Here is a 15,903-nt window from a genome sequence, read left to right on the forward strand (position 1 = left end):
TGGTATTTATCAAATTTTATTTTTTAAATATAGTGTTTTATCCATGCATTGCAGGGAATTTTATTTTTGTTATTATGAATTTAAAATAAAAATAGAAAAAATAAAAAGATGTTAAAATGTACAATATAATAATATAGTTGGACTTTTATATATTTAGTCAAGTATCTATTTCATAACATACAAAATTAAAATTTAAATTTTGTATGGTTAATATATTCTTTAATCATGTACATATTTAGATAAATTTATAGAAAAAATTCATATAATTAAGTTGATTTATTTCAAATTGTATTTCATATGTATATATGAAATTTAAAAATATGAATAATAAAAACTAAGAGAATTGTATTTAGAAATCAATAAAAAAAATGTAAATTCTAAATTTTGTATGAATAAATAAATATTCTAATCGGACGCATATCCTTATATGATTGTATAATACTTTGTATATACACATAATATTTATTAAATATGTATATAGGAAAGTTCTATAATATAATTTCATTAATTATAATTTATATTGATAGATTTATACTTAAAAAATTATATTTAGAAATTTAAAGAGTATATGTATGTATATTTAAAAAAAAATTATAAATATTCATGTTTTGTTAATTCTATAATTTCATTTCTTTAATTATATTTCATATTTTATTAATTATAATTTAATGAAAGTGTCACAAATATGTCTACGGAAGAAATCATATATTTCTCAATTTCATTAATTATATTAATTATTATTATCAAATATTGTGGCAATTGCCACAATAATTTTATTAATTATAATATTTGTTTTTTCTTCCAATATTTAAATACATTACCATAAAATTACCATAATAATAACACAAAAGAAGGAAAGAAAAATTATGAGAATAATCTATATCTATATATAATTAAAAGTAAAATCCTCCTAACCAAGTTTATCCCCAAAACTTAGGGGCATATATATATAAATTGCATATTTACCATATATGCATATTTTGTGTCTATATAGTATAATTTTTGGTATCAAACATTTGAATGGTAATAAACGGGGGAAAATGTCAACATACAAATGATAATTCTTTCATTACTATACTAATTTTAATGGTAATTCATTAATTACTATATTTCACGATGAGTCAGCCTGTTCATGCCCATCATTTTTCAAGAAACATAGAAATGAAATAGTCAATTATTAAAATTGTTTATGATTTCATTTTTAATTTTTGTCTAAAGTTAAAGATATATATTTTCGGCGATTATAACATTTTTTGTATTAACTGAAAATTTAAAAGTTTTACCTTTTTTGAGATCTCTTACCATTTTATAATTTCAATATTATGCGATTTTGAACTCATCCATGGTGTACAAATACACTCTATATGACCATACAAAATCCATTGAGGAGACATTTGCACTGAAGAGTAAACTTCTCCTTAAACTAAATTCGGGTGTCAAGAAAATCTCCGTTTTCATTCATAATGATATTCCTATTTCTGAGTCTCTCATCACTGTTCGGTACATCAATGATGTCTAGATTTCTGGGTCTTCCATTGTTCCCTTTGATCCTTATGATTGTGCCATTACTAGTATTTTTTTATTTGGGTTCAGTACAACGTGGATTTTTTTGGGAGGTTTCTCTAATTAAATTTTTGGTTAAAAATTTATATTTCTTTTGTATTTTATTTTATTACTTTTTTATTTATTTATACTAATATGTGAATGGAGTAACACAAAATCTGAAATTGTATTTGTTATTTATTTCTTTCTTTTAAATAATCATTATTTTTGTGTTTTACAAAAATTTAGAAAAAATCAAATATAGCGAGATTTTTAATAGGTTAAACAAACACTCTACTCAAATAATATATATAAAAATGCTGTGAAATGCTGTAAAATGAACTCTGCTTGGTAAAAAAAAAAAACATAGAAATTTGAATGGCATGTACAAATCTCGAAGTCAACATACTAACTCTAAGTTTCAGAAAATCTTACAAAATTATCAAAATTACCGTCTTTATCATCCTCGATCGCATCTCTACAATCTTCCATAAAAACTAAACCAATAGGGTTCTGTTACAAATGCTATTCCTCCTCAATTTCCTTTTGTTGAAGCAGAGCCTCCTTAAGTATCTTCAAACTCATACCAAATGATATAAACTGCAAAACATATTGAAGTATGTGAGAATATAGTTAGAAAAATGTAGAAAATTCATACAAAAAGAAAGCAGAGAGATGAGTCTGAGATTCTTTGATTGAAGAAACCATTGTATTTATAGGTAGAAAATACTAATTCAAAAGGAAAGTATAATAATTTATTTATTTAAGGGAAAGTATAATAATTTATTTATTTAAGGTAATAACATTATTATTTATTTATTTATTTATTTATTTATTTATTTTTCATTTGACATTTACTTACCAAATAAGTTTTACTACAAAAGTTTTGGGGGGAAAATTTGTTAGGAGGATTTTACTTTTATATATATATAGATATAGATTTTAATTTTATTTTGTATATATTTTTGTTTAGATTATTATTATTGTTGTTGTTGTTGTTGTTGTTGTTATTGTTATTTGATTTCTTGGCAAATTCGTTAGAATTTTAAGAAATTCGTCTGTTTAACATTTTATATTTATCAAAACACCAAAAATATTATTTAATAACTTAACAATTTGCTCGAAACTGCTAAAACATAAAACAACTCATATACATTTTTGGTTAATCTTTCCCAAACACCCTAATAAATTAAAAAAAAAATTAAAAAAAAATTAAGAATCCATTAATATAAGTTTTTTTTTTTAAATAAGAGCCATTTAACACGTTGAATTTTAATAGGTTGTGGAACCGTGTCCACCTTGCAATTCTATGTTCATAAATACTAAATTATAAGTTCATTATTATAAAGTTATATATTCATAATTTTTGAACTTCATATTTATAATTATTGAACTCTATATTCATAATTACAGAACTCTATGTTCATAATTATTGAATTATATGTTCATAATTATAACAATATATATTCATAATTTTTTGAACTTCATATTCACAATTATTGAATCTCTATATTCATAATTAGATAACTATGTGTTCATAATTATGTTCACAACACTATGTTCATATTTATTATAGAACTATATGTTCATAATTTTTGAACTATATATTGATTATTATATTCATAATTATGAACTATTTTTGAACCATGTCTACCTTGCAAGGTGGACACATTTCCACAACATAATTTGTCGGGTCAATAATATAGTACTATAAAAAGCCTTTGGACTTCTCAATACTTGCCCGCATTGATGGGCAAGCAATTGTGTGGTTGTAAGAAGAGCATTGCTCCTCTTATATAGAGGAGATCTTGAGCTCCTCTTTCCAAACATTTTCAATGTGGGATCAAAATGATCCCACATCATTTACTAATGGGAGCCACCTTTGTCTTTTTTTTTTTTTTTTTTTTTTTTTTTAAATTTAAATTTTAATTTTATTTTGTATATAGTTTTGTTTGGATTATTATTATTATTATTATTATTATTATTATTATTATTATTATTATTATTATTATTATTGTTGTTGTTGTTGTTGTTATTGTTATTATTTTAATTTTATTTTATACTTGAATAATAATATTATCAATTATATTATATTATAGAATATAATACCATATATAATATTACCAATTAATAGATTTTATTTAATTTCCATTTGACATTTACTTACCAAATAAGTTTTACTACAAAAGTTTTGGGGGGGGGGGGGGGGGGGGGGATTTGTTAGGAGGATTTTACTTTTATATATATATAGATTTATTTTAAGGGTAAATATGTTCATTTAACATTTTAGGAGAAAAAACAGTCACTTGAATAATTTAGGAGGAGAAAGTGCCATAAGTATATAACTTAGGGGGAAGAAGTGCCATTTTCCCTATTTTTTATTTGATCTAATGTGAACCGCTGTGATATGATGAATGATACCAAATAACTATAATCAATTGAAAATAACTATTATACGATTTTTTAAAAAGTGGATAAATTGGTTGATTTTGTTATACTCCGTGTACCCCTAAAATGTAACATGTCAAAAATCAATACTGTTTAAGTCAATGCAAAAAAATAAAAATAAAAATAAAAAACCAATACAAACAACACATGACTTGGATAATAACGAAGCTTCCTCTATCAACGGCTGTCACCATATATATTTCATCATTCATGACGCACAAGATCTATTACCCCGGTCGCTTCGACTTGGATAACAATCATAATTTTCTTCATTTAGTAATTATTAAATTACTTTAAAGGGACATTAATCTTCAACCCATTATAGTAATTCCTTGTAAATCACGAATAAATATTTAATTTTAATATATTAAAGATACATAAATATTTAATGAAAGTTCATTATTATAGTATATTAAATTATGAATTTTTAGTATATAAAATAATATAAATAGTTCATTTTATAAGGTGGGTCATGTCTATAATATAATGATCGGTAGAAAGAGGGACTTAGATTATTCCTTGTATAATATATAAAGACCTTCCCCGAGACTTATTAGAACAAAAATCCAAAATCTTTGGAGATGGGAGAGCAGAGTAGCCAAAACGGCGGCGTAGGAGCAGAGGTGGTGGTAGTGATGGTGCCTCTGCCGGCGCAGGGCCATCTGAACCAGCTCCTCCACCTCTCCCGCCTTATCTCTTCCTACAACATACCCGTTTATTACACCGGAGCCACCACTCATCTCCGGCAGGCCAAGCTCCGACTCCAGGGATGGGATCCTCTCTCCCTTTCCAAACTTCATTTCCATGAATTCCCAACACCCTCTTTCGAATCCCCTGACCCAGACACCAAAATCAAGTCACCCTCCCAGCTAGCGCCGTCCTTCAACGCCACCTTGCTCCTCCGTGACCCCCTCCGCGACTTCCTCTCAAATCTCTCCAAAAACACAAGGAGAGTGGTTGTGATTTATGATTCTTGGATGGCTTGGAATGTTCAAGACATTCCTTCCATACCAAACGCGGAGTCTTACGTCTTCCATAGCGTTTCGGCTTTCTCCATTTACTCCTACATCTGGCAATTTATGCAGAGGCCGCCTCTGCCGCCTGAAGCTCAAGTGCTGAAACACCTTCCAAATCTTGAAGCTTTGCATCCAGGTTTCGATGAATACGGCAAGCTTCAAAGAGAAGCCTTGAAGTTCAACTCCGGTGCTCTTTTCAATTCTTGCAGGATGATTGAAGGAGCATTCCTCGACTTACTTGCTAAAGAACCCGTACTCAGAGCAAGCCAGCAATGGGCTATTGGACCATTCAATCCGGTAATCCTACCGGAGAACAAAGATCCGGGTATGCGCCACAAATGCCTGGCCTGGCTCGACAAACAAGAACCAAATTCTGTGATTCTCGTTTCATTCGGGTCTTCAACTTCACTATCTGACCAACAGATCAATGAGATCGCGATTGGGCTAGCGGAGAGCGAGCAGAAGTTCATTTGGGTACTTAGAGAGGCGGATAAAGGAGACGTTTTCGTGGGAGAAGCAAGGAGAGCCGAGCTGCCGGAGGGATACGAAGACGGAATCAACGGCAAGGGAATAGTGGTGAGAGATTGGGCGCCGCAACTGGAAATTCTGGCCCACCCATCTACGGGTGGGTTCATGAGTCACTGCGGATGGAATTCGTGTATGGAAAGTATTTCAATGGGAGTGCCCATAGCGGCGTGGCCTATGCACTCGGACCAGCCCAGAAACGCCATGCTAATCACAAAGGTGCTGAAAATGGGTGTAGAAGTTGACGATTGTAGCAGCGGAGAAATGGTTAGCTCACACAGAATCGCAGATGGTGTTAAGAGATTAATGGGTTCAAGGGAAGGAGATGAGATGAGAAGAAGAGCAGAAGAACTAAGCCGCGACGTCAAGCTCTCAGTCATGGAAGGAGGCGCTACTCGCTTAGAAATGGATTCTTTCATTTCTCACATCACCAGAGACTAGTTATGAAGTCATCAACTATACTATTTTTATTTCATTTTATTTTATTTTATACATATTGAAGTATTCACATAATGATTTACATGTAACCGGGAGGTGTGGTTGAGTGAAACCCTGATATATCCAAAGAAAAAATAATGATTTACAAGTCAAATTTCAATAAGGACATCCCTAATAGTAGAGATTTTGGTGTAGTTTGAGATGAGTTTTTATAGGTGTGATTATGAAAGAGAAAATAGAAAAAAATAAAAATAAAACATAAAAATCAAAACAAAATAAGAAAAAGTAAATTAAAAAAGCAAAAAGTGACATTGTCAGAAGCAAAAACCAAAATCACCGTCTGTCTCTTTCTTCAGCTGGGCCCACAAGCTGACAAAATCTCCATATTTTTTTTGACAAAATCTCCACAAGCTGACAAAATCTCCATATTAACATAAGCACCTCAAACCTTCTCTCACTTTATTCTCTTTTATCAATGTAAGCAAATTTTCTTAAAATAACGCGAACAATCCCCTTATTGAGATACCCTAAGGGGTCGTTTGGTTCACGGAATCTTGGATTACCCCAGGTAATAAGATTACCTCTAGGAAGGTAATGTGAGATCACTGGAATGTGAGATTAACGGAATGTAAGATTACCTTATGAGTTTGATTTGGATTGTGGAATATAATATTATCGTGTTTGGTTAAGGGTTATATTTTAGGTTATATGAATCAATTTATAATAATGTCTTCAATAATATATATATATATATATATATATATATATATATATATATATATATATATATATATATATATGTGTGTGTGTGTGTGTGTGTGTGTGTGTGTGTGTGTGTGTGTGTGTGTGTGTGTATTTATTTTATTTATTTATATGTATGAATGTATATCAATGTTCAAATATTAAAAAACTAAATATATAAATATACACATGTATATTTTATAGTATAATAATAATAATAATAATAATAATAATAATAATAATAATAATAATAAAATTATTATTATTATTATTATTATTATTATTATTATAATAATAAGGATAAAGATTAGTTAACAAGGGCAAAGTTGAAATAATTCAAGGTAATCTAAGATTACCTAAAAAAATGGGAGTAATCACATTATCTTGAAACATTACCGCCACATCAGCTTTCAGATAATCTCATAATTTGAACCAAACAAGGTAATATAACATTACCAGACTCAGATTACCTAGGTAATCAAAGATGACCTGAACCAAACACCCCTAATTGCCTTTCTTGCTATGAATAAGAGTATGAGACTGATTACCTATATACTATAGGCCTGTAGCAAAATAAAAATAAAATGGATGGAAAATTTTGCTGAAAATATTTTTTTTAAAAGAAGAAATATTGTTGAAAAGTCACTTATTTTCAATTATTCAAAAAATGGATGAAAAATTTTGAATTTTAATTTTAATTTTTTTTATACCCTTGGGTATGGTAAAATTTTTTGATACTTTGATAAAGGAAAAAACTTAACTTCCATTAATTTTGGTGATAACAATTTTCAACCATTCTTTTTGAGTAATTCAGATTTTTTATTGTACAGAAGAGAATATAAGAAGAGAAACCCAAAAAAAAAAAGGAAAATATAAGAGAAGAATAAGAGAACTGAGGATGTGGAGCCGTGGAGAAAGCTTAGGAAAATGATTTTTTTTAATTAAAAAAGAAAAAAACTAAAACCCCCATATAATTAACTTTCCATCTTCTACTTGTTTCTTCTTGAAGGCAGAAACGATTTTGCCACGTAGACAAAAACAATTTTGCACATTTAATTTTCTTTTTTTTTTTTACTAACTTATGATTGGAAATTTCTAACAACCACCAATATTTTAGTGGGTCCAATCATTTATGAGATAGGAAAAAATATGACAAATTGGAGAGAGAGAGTGTAAAAGAGAGATTGGGAGGATTCATCTGCAAATGCAAGAAATGAGATATTGGAACAATAACATGTTTCATCTGTCCCTGTTTGAAAATACATCATTATGTGTGGTGTACTTTTTGACATTTTATTTTGATGTATTCTCAAATACTGTATGATGCATTTATGCATACCTAATGGTGTATACCGCATTGACCGTACGGAAAGATCTGTTCTCACAGGAATCAATATATATATATATATATATGTGTGTGTGTGTGTGTGTGTGTGTGTGTGTGTGTATAATTTTCTTTATTTTTTCAATACAAATATTAAAATTTCAGTAGTGGAATGAGTTACTCCTATTTTTTTTTAAAGGTACCATGGCTCTGTTTGGCAAATCTAGCTTAAAAGCTATAAGCTCGGAGCCGAAAACTGAAGAGCTGTTAAGCTAGCTGTTATGATTGAAAGTGTTTGGTAAAATTAGCTTTTTGGTAAGCCAATAAATGTAAAAAAGCGAAAAATGACATCTTCATAAAATTTAAATTAGTTTGTTTACATATTAAAATTTAACATTTAGTCTTTAAAAAAAAAATTAACATTTTGAAATAAAACTATTAGCATAATCATGATCTAGCATCTCATAATGAAGTAGCAATATTGTCGCAAATATATCATAATAATAATAATAATAATAATAATAATAATATTATTATTATTATTATTATTATTATTATTATTATTATTATTATTATTATTTGCGGTGAAAGTTGCGTATAAAGGAGAAGAGAAAAGGATTTTAATTGGGAAGGGTAAAATATGTCATTTCTTTAAAATAATAAGGATAAAGATGGAAAAAAAGTTAAGAAGCTAAGAGCTTATTTTAAAACATTACCTAAGGTAGCGTTCCAAAATAAACTCTTATTTTAAGTTAGGAACTTATTTTGAGAACATTACTAAACAGAGCTTATAGTTTATTAGTAGCTTAAAATAAGGTATAAGCTCCTAAATAAGCCCTGCCAAATAGAGGGATCATAAAAAATGAGTCAAATGAGAATTAGTGAAATACACCTGCATAAGTAGTTCATTTGGTCTTCAAGTGGTAGATTGAGAAGCAAGGACTCAGAATCCCGCCAAAAAGATAACATAAATAGCGAATCAAATGATTATAAGTGAAATAGGCCTGAGTAGCTTAGTTAGTCTAAGTAGTAGATTGATGAGTAAGGACTCAAGATCCGGCTGTTCGAATATGAAAGTTACACACCAATAACAGTTTTTTTTTAATGCAAAATAGAATCTCAGAAAGAACCAATAACGCCTCCACTGAAGCTCAAACTCACAACCTTCCAAATAAAAATTCAACTCGAGTACCATTAGACCACATACCCTATTGAGATAAACCCTTAGACTCCCACAAAAAAATACCTTTGTCAGAATTTTCAGAATATACGACCACTCAAGATATGTCGGTACCTAAAGAAACATAACCTCCAAGCATGTTGAAAAGTTGATGGACAAATAATGATAACATGTTAGTTATGTAGTGCATGACTCAACATTATTAGTAATGAATGATGTTGTAGTTAGAAATGATCAAAGCGGTAACAACTTTGGTCTCGAATTGGTGGTGAAAAGTCTAGAGAGGGGGGTGGGGGTTGATATACTTTTTCAAACAAATTAAAATTTATAGCACTTTGTCAAAATAACTCCTAAGTAAATTAGATTAATGAAAATCTAACTTAGAGTGCACATCGGAATAAATATATGTACGTAAAGTGCCATAATAATAAAAAAAAATGATGTGTTACTAAAGTGATCACTACATGCAATACGATAGAAATGTATATAAGATGTGTATGATATAAGATATTATGTATATATGCAAACCAAGATATACGTGAGAGGAGTAAGTAAATGAGAGAGAATTTTTAGTAGTTCGGCCAAACTCATCCTACTTCAACTCTACTCCTATCTTTAGGAGGAATTCACTATTTCCAATCACCTAGATACAATAGTGAACAATCAAGTGCTAGTTCACCAACTAACTCATCACTTCAGGAGGAACTCACTATTTCCAATCACCTAGATACAATAGTGAACAATCAAGTGCTAGTTCACCAACTAACTCATCACTTCTACAACATGAGTGCTTCACACAAAGCCAGCACTCCCAGGGTTTTCACAAGTTCATCTTGCTACTCTTCCATCTATCTACACCTAGTATAGATTTTGTTATAAGAAAATACAATTTTCTTTTGCTCTCTAACTCTCATAGACTTTAACAATTAGTCTCTTTTCTAGATATTTTATGAACTATATTAAACTTGAAGATTTCTTGCTTTGTTGCTCTCAGATATCTCAGTTCATTCGTTGGTTCTCAGAACTCTGTTTTGATATTCAAGTCTTCATGCCTTTTATAGATGATCAAATGTATTCGTTGGAACGAGATAATTTGATTTTTGAATTCTTGGAACTTGTAGCTTGATCTGATAAATTGACAATTTGATCGTCTCTTTCGGCTTTGAGTTGCAACTTGATTCTGACATATTGAAATTAAATTTCTACTTGTAACTTGGTCTGCATCTTCAGGCTTGTTGACTTTATAGTTCCTTTCACATTTGACGACATGTATTCTTCAGTAATTTTTGTAGAGAAAATTCTTGAATTTGTAGCAGATAACATTTTTCTCGCTTCAATATTTGTTGAGTCCTGGATGCAACATGAGATTTGATTCATTCAAACTCTAGGTTAAGTTTTGATCTATACTTAATTTTCTCGTGTTGCCTTGTTGATCCTCAATCATTCGGCCTTCACATGAGGTTGATTTTTGCCGTCAAGCTTGCAAAATCTTTGTTACTCAGGTTAATTTTTGCCATCAAGCTTGCAAAATCTTGCTACTTCATTTCCTTTTTGCCATGCTAAAAAGTGTTCTTTGATAGCAATTTCTTCTAACTTTCGTGCTTCCTTGGCTTCACTAGTAGCATCCACGGTTAGTTTTAGCATCTTAGGAAGCATACTTAGCATTCTTATAAATCATGAATAATAACCCCTGGACCTATTAGGGTAATTTAATTAGTTCATAGTTTATTACTAAGGTAAATGCATTTTCAAAAAAAAAAAAAAAAAAAAACTAAGGTAAATGCAATATAATGAAAAACAAAATAATTTTCAATCCATGGCTGGCTAGAGGCTACTCTCTGGTGATGTGAGAAATGAATGAATCCATTTCCATGCGAGCAACACCCCCATCCATCACCGAAACCTTCACTTTTTGGCTTAGTTCTTCTGCTCTTCTTCTCATCTCATCTCCTTCACTTGAACCCATTAATCTCTTAACACCATCTGCGATTCTGTGTGAGCTAACCATTTCTCCGCTGCTACAATCATCAACTTCTACACCCATTTTCAGCACCTTCGTGATTAGTATGGCGTTCCTGGGCTGCTCAGAGTGCATAGGCCACGCAGCTATGGGCACTCCCATTGAAATGCTTTCCATACAAGAATTCCATCCGCAGTGACTCATGAACCCACCCGTTGATGGGTGGGCCAGAATTTCCAGTTGCGGCGCCCAATCTCTCACCACCATTCCCTTGCCGTTGATTCCTTCTTCTTCGTATCCCTCCGGCAGCTCGGCTGATCTCCTTGCTTCTCCCACGAAAACGTCTCCTTTGTCCGCCTCTCTTAGTACCCAAATGAATTTCTGCTGGCTTTCCGTCAGCCCAATCGCGATCTCATTGATCTGTTCCTCAGATAATGCAGTTGTAGACCCAAATGAAACGAAAATCACCGAATTTCGTTCTTGTTTGTCGAGCCAGGCCAGGCATTGGTGGCGCACACCCGAATCTTTATTCTCCGGTAGGATTACCGGATTGAATGGTCCGATGGCCCACTGTTGCCCCGTTCCGATAATCGGTTCTTTAGCCAATAAGTCGAGGAAAGCTCCTTCTATCACCCTGCAAGTATTGTAAACTACTCCGGATTCGAACTTCAAGGCTTGAAGCTGAATCATGTTAAATTCCCAGAATTCTGGAGCCATACAAGCCTCAAGATTTGGAAGGTCTTTCAGTACTTGAGCTTCCGGCGGCAGGGGCGGCTTCTGCATAATTTCCCAGATGAAGGAGTAAATCGAGAACGCCGAAATGCTATGGAATGCGTAACACTCCGCGTTTGGTATGCTCGGAATGTCTTGAACATTCCAAGACATCATATTATCATAAATCACAACCACTCTCCTTGTTTCCTTAGAGAGATCGGACAGGAATTCGCGGAGGGGGTCGCGGAGGAGCAAGGCGGCGTGGAACGCCGGCAGTAGCTGTGTGGGGTACCTTATATCGGGGTTGGGGGGAGGGGATTCAAATGAAGGTGTTGGGAATTCATGGAAATGGAGTTTGGAAAGGGAGTGAGGATCCCATCCATGGAGTCGGAGTTTGGCCTGACGGATATGAGTAGCGGCTCCGGTGTAATACACGGGTATGTTGTAAGAAGAGACTAGGCGGGAGAGGTGGAGGAGCTGGTTGAGATGTCCCTGCGCCGGCAGAGGCACCATTACTACAGCCACCTCTACTCCCGGGCTGCCGCCGTCGCCGATACGGCCAGCCATCTTCAATTCTGCAATTTGGACTGAATAATATAATATTAATCCTTTGCTGTACCTCTATATATATAAGTATATAACCATAAAATAATTAATTATATAAAATTATATATAATACGGAGTAATAGATGATGTATATGAGTGTGAAGAAGTATGACCTAAAAAAAAAAAAAGAAAAAAAAAAGAAAAAAAAAAAAGAGGAGATTATAAAATAATGTATAGGAGCTTGACCTACAAAATGAGGAGAAAAAAAAAAAAAAAGAATCATTGTGGAGGTCCTTATATTAATTCAACGAAATGCTAAAAATGTTGGGTATTTATTTAGTTAAAACTTTTATGAAACTGGTATTAATTAATGTAATAATGAGTTGTGATTGTGAAATGATGAACGTTTGGGAGATTATTGATGCATAGCTGTTGTCAAACTTCACCCATATAACAAACTAAGTTGCAATGCAGGCATTTTTTTTTTTTTTTTTTTTTTTTTTTATGCATAGTTGTCCTCACGTACTGCTGGCACTGTTGGATTGCTGACGTTGAATTTGGTTTTGGAGTGATTTTTTTAAGTACAGGATCAAACAAATAAAATTTAATTTTTTGATACTTCAAAATAAGAAATAATTTTTTTTTACTAAATGACTATAATCATATTTTTACTCCGTATTATTTATTAATTTTCATACATTTAAAAAAGATAAAGATTAATTTAAAATGGAGAAATTTTGGTAATTTAAAAAAATAAATGTGATTACATTGATTATCGTTGACAATATATAATAAAAAATGTTACTATAATAATCGTATGAATTAATCCGGGATTTTTGGGCCAAATTTTAGTTAATGCAAAAGTTTGAATTTTTTTTAAAGGTCGAGCCACTTCAAGTATTCCCATTTTACTATTGATTTTTATTAATAATCGATTTTAGGAGTATTCCACTTTTACAATAGGAAATTTATTAATAATCGATTTTTGGGCCAATAACAAGGTGTTTGGTTGGGAGAAGAAGGAATTATGAAGCAAATAAATTGTAATTTGGTGGAAAAAAAATAAGGTAGAAATACAGTAAGAATTTAAATTACATTGTTTGACAGAGATGATTAGAATTATTGAGAATAAAAAGGAAAGACGTGATATAAAAACTAAAATATAATAATAATAATAACAATAATAATAATAATAATAATTATACTTTTGTCATTTCTTCACTTTTTTCCTTTCCCATAACCACCGAATTACAATCCATGAGGGATGTCCATGAATTTCAATTCAGCAAAATGAGGGTTCCCTCCAACCAAATACAATAATTTGCTTTATCATGGAATAAATTATAAAAGAATTTCAACTATATCGAACCAAACACCCTATTAATGTTCAATCACCAAGAAAATGTCAAAAGCCAAGAGTTTGTGGTCAAAAATCCAATTTATGGATCACTTTAATAATTCCAAAACTTTTTGTCAAATATTTTTGAGAACCAATAAAAAGTAGTAAATAACACCCATCACCAAGAAAGCTCGCCAATTTTTTTTTTTTTTTTTTTTGACGACTAGATTGGTCAAGAAAACTAGTAGTTATCGCAATTTCTAACTGATGAGTAATTAGGGAAAAAAATAAAAATAAAGCCTATATATTTAATTTTAAATAGTATTTTTAAAAAACTTAGATAATGATGACTCAACTGAACATGAACCACAAAGGCTAAACCAGTGCTCACTACACACAAGGAGCCCCCACAAGGAGCCCCCTCACTTTGAGAGGTTGCTCCCACATTGCCGCTGGTGAGACTCAATCCCTGGTCATTCTTCCAAAGTTTCACCTCTATGACCAGTTGAGCTACCCATGCAGGCTACACTTATATTTTCATAGGCTACGTAATGGAGGTATCTAAAATCTCAACATATAATTAATATTTTGCTTTATAGTCTCTTTCATATCTCTTAGCCGTGACCACGATTTAGGTTCTGATTCTGAAAATGGTAGAAGTAGAAACCAGAACCTTATTCTTTCAAAAAGGAAACCAAAACCTTATATTAAGGTTCTGATTCTAACTGTTTTTTTTGTTTCTATTTTTTAAATAGTTTAAATTCAAAAATAATATATATATATATATATATATATATATATATATATATATATATATATATATTAAAAAATGGTTATATCAAATATTTAAACTTTTTTTTTTTTTGAAGAAAAATATTTAAACTTTGATGTTAAGCTAAAAAAAATATATATATATTTTTCAGTTATGGAACCTGTTCCAGTTTGATTCCAACCGTAGATTGTTCGAACCGTAGTCATCTCAATCCCACAAACCATCCTTATCCCTGCAATACTTTTTTACTTTTAAAAGTGGATCCCACCTCTGCATAATCAAATTTGTAATTCTTAACTATTTTATCTACATCCATGTAATACTCTCTCACTTTCAAAAGTGATATCACTATTATATTATATTATAATTTATAAGGCAAAAACTTGTGCGGTACCATCTCACGGATCCTTGTCTGTGAGAGACGGCCAGATGGGTCAAGTCAATATAAAATGTAATACTTATATTGAAAAATGTAATATTAATTATGAATAAAATTTTTCGTACTTATATGGAAAAGTATAATACTTGTAAAGAAAAATGTAATACTTTTACATTTTAATTTAAAAGTATTACATTTTTTTTCTCAAAAATATTACATTTTCCCTTATAAGTATCAAAATGTAAAAGTATTACATTTTTTATTAAAAGTATTACACTTTCCTTTATAAGTAACAAACACTTTATTTCTAATTAGTATTATATTTTTCTGTGTAAGTATTACAGTTCCATATTGACTTGACTCGACTTGACCCGTCTCACAGATCCTTATTCGTGATACGATCTCATACAAGTGTGATCCATATTATAAATATAATAATAAAATAACAAATAAAAATTTTTAAAAAAATAGTAATACACAAAAGACTGCCGGGCCGCCGTCGTGGCACCATTACTACAGCCACCTCTACTCTCGGGCCGCCGCCGTGGCTGATACGGCCAGCCATCTTCAATTCTGCAATTTGGACTGAGATAATAAGATAATATTAAGAGAAAATCGCATTTTTGGTCCCTCAATTGTTTCCCGATCTGCAATGTGGTCATTCCCTGTCAATTTCATTCAATTGAGTCCCTCAAGCCTTTAAATCGTGGTCAATTTGATCCTCTGGTCAAATTTTTTTCAAATTAAGGTTAAATTCATGGACAAAAAGGTAATTTCACTTTACCCTCTTTACCCTCATTCTTCAACCACACGACTTCTCATACGTCGGCAATTACCAAACTTTTCGACGCCAGCTTTTCTTGTCACGGCAATAGGAGTATAAATCATTTGCTATAAAGAAAAAAACGCAGTTGTCATTCCCAAAAAAAAAAAAATGCAGTTACAAAGTGCAGTGCTTGGATTCGGAGATTTGGTGAGA

The 15,903-nt window shown here is 31.2% G+C and overlaps 2 protein-coding genes across 4 annotated transcripts; one reads left to right on the forward strand and one right to left on the reverse strand.

The window, feature by feature from the left end:
• The first annotated feature begins 4,512 nt into the window (after window positions 1–4,512).
• LOC109151154 (zeatin O-glucosyltransferase-like) lies at window positions 4,513–6,132 on the forward strand. Its single transcript, XM_019299076.1, has 2 exons — window positions 4,513–6,033; window positions 6,105–6,132. Exon 1 carries the CDS (start codon window positions 4,572–4,574, stop codon window positions 5,970–5,972), a length of 1,401 nt encoding a protein of 466 aa, XP_019154621.1. The 5' UTR covers window positions 4,513–4,571; the 3' UTR covers window positions 5,973–6,033; window positions 6,105–6,132.
• A 4,852-nt stretch (window positions 6,133–10,984) lies between these two features.
• Window positions 10,985–15,526, reverse strand: LOC109151470 (zeatin O-glucosyltransferase-like). Of its 3 annotated transcripts, none has more exons than XM_019299434.1 (2): window positions 15,433–15,526; window positions 10,985–12,398 (listed from the first exon to the last, which is right to left on the reverse strand). In XM_019299434.1, exons 1-2 carry the CDS (start codon window positions 15,487–15,489, stop codon window positions 11,046–11,048), a joined length of 1,410 nt encoding a protein of 469 aa, XP_019154979.1. In that variant the 5' UTR covers window positions 15,490–15,526; the 3' UTR covers window positions 10,985–11,045. The 3 variants fall into 3 exon arrangements, with proteins under 3 accessions (XP_019154979.1, XP_019154977.1, XP_019154978.1); XM_019299433.1 differs by having other exon boundaries at window positions 10,987–12,413; window positions 15,448–15,509; XM_019299432.1 differs by lacking the exon at window positions 15,433–15,526 and having other exon boundaries at window positions 10,985–12,484.
• Between the last annotated feature and the right edge of the window lie 377 nt (window positions 15,527–15,903).

This window comes from Ipomoea nil, unplaced genomic scaffold, assembly GCF_001879475.1.
Source record: "Ipomoea nil cultivar Tokyo-kokei standard unplaced genomic scaffold, Asagao_1.1 scaffold0268, whole genome shotgun sequence".
Taxonomy (NCBI): domain Eukaryota; kingdom Viridiplantae; phylum Streptophyta; class Magnoliopsida; order Solanales; family Convolvulaceae; genus Ipomoea; species Ipomoea nil.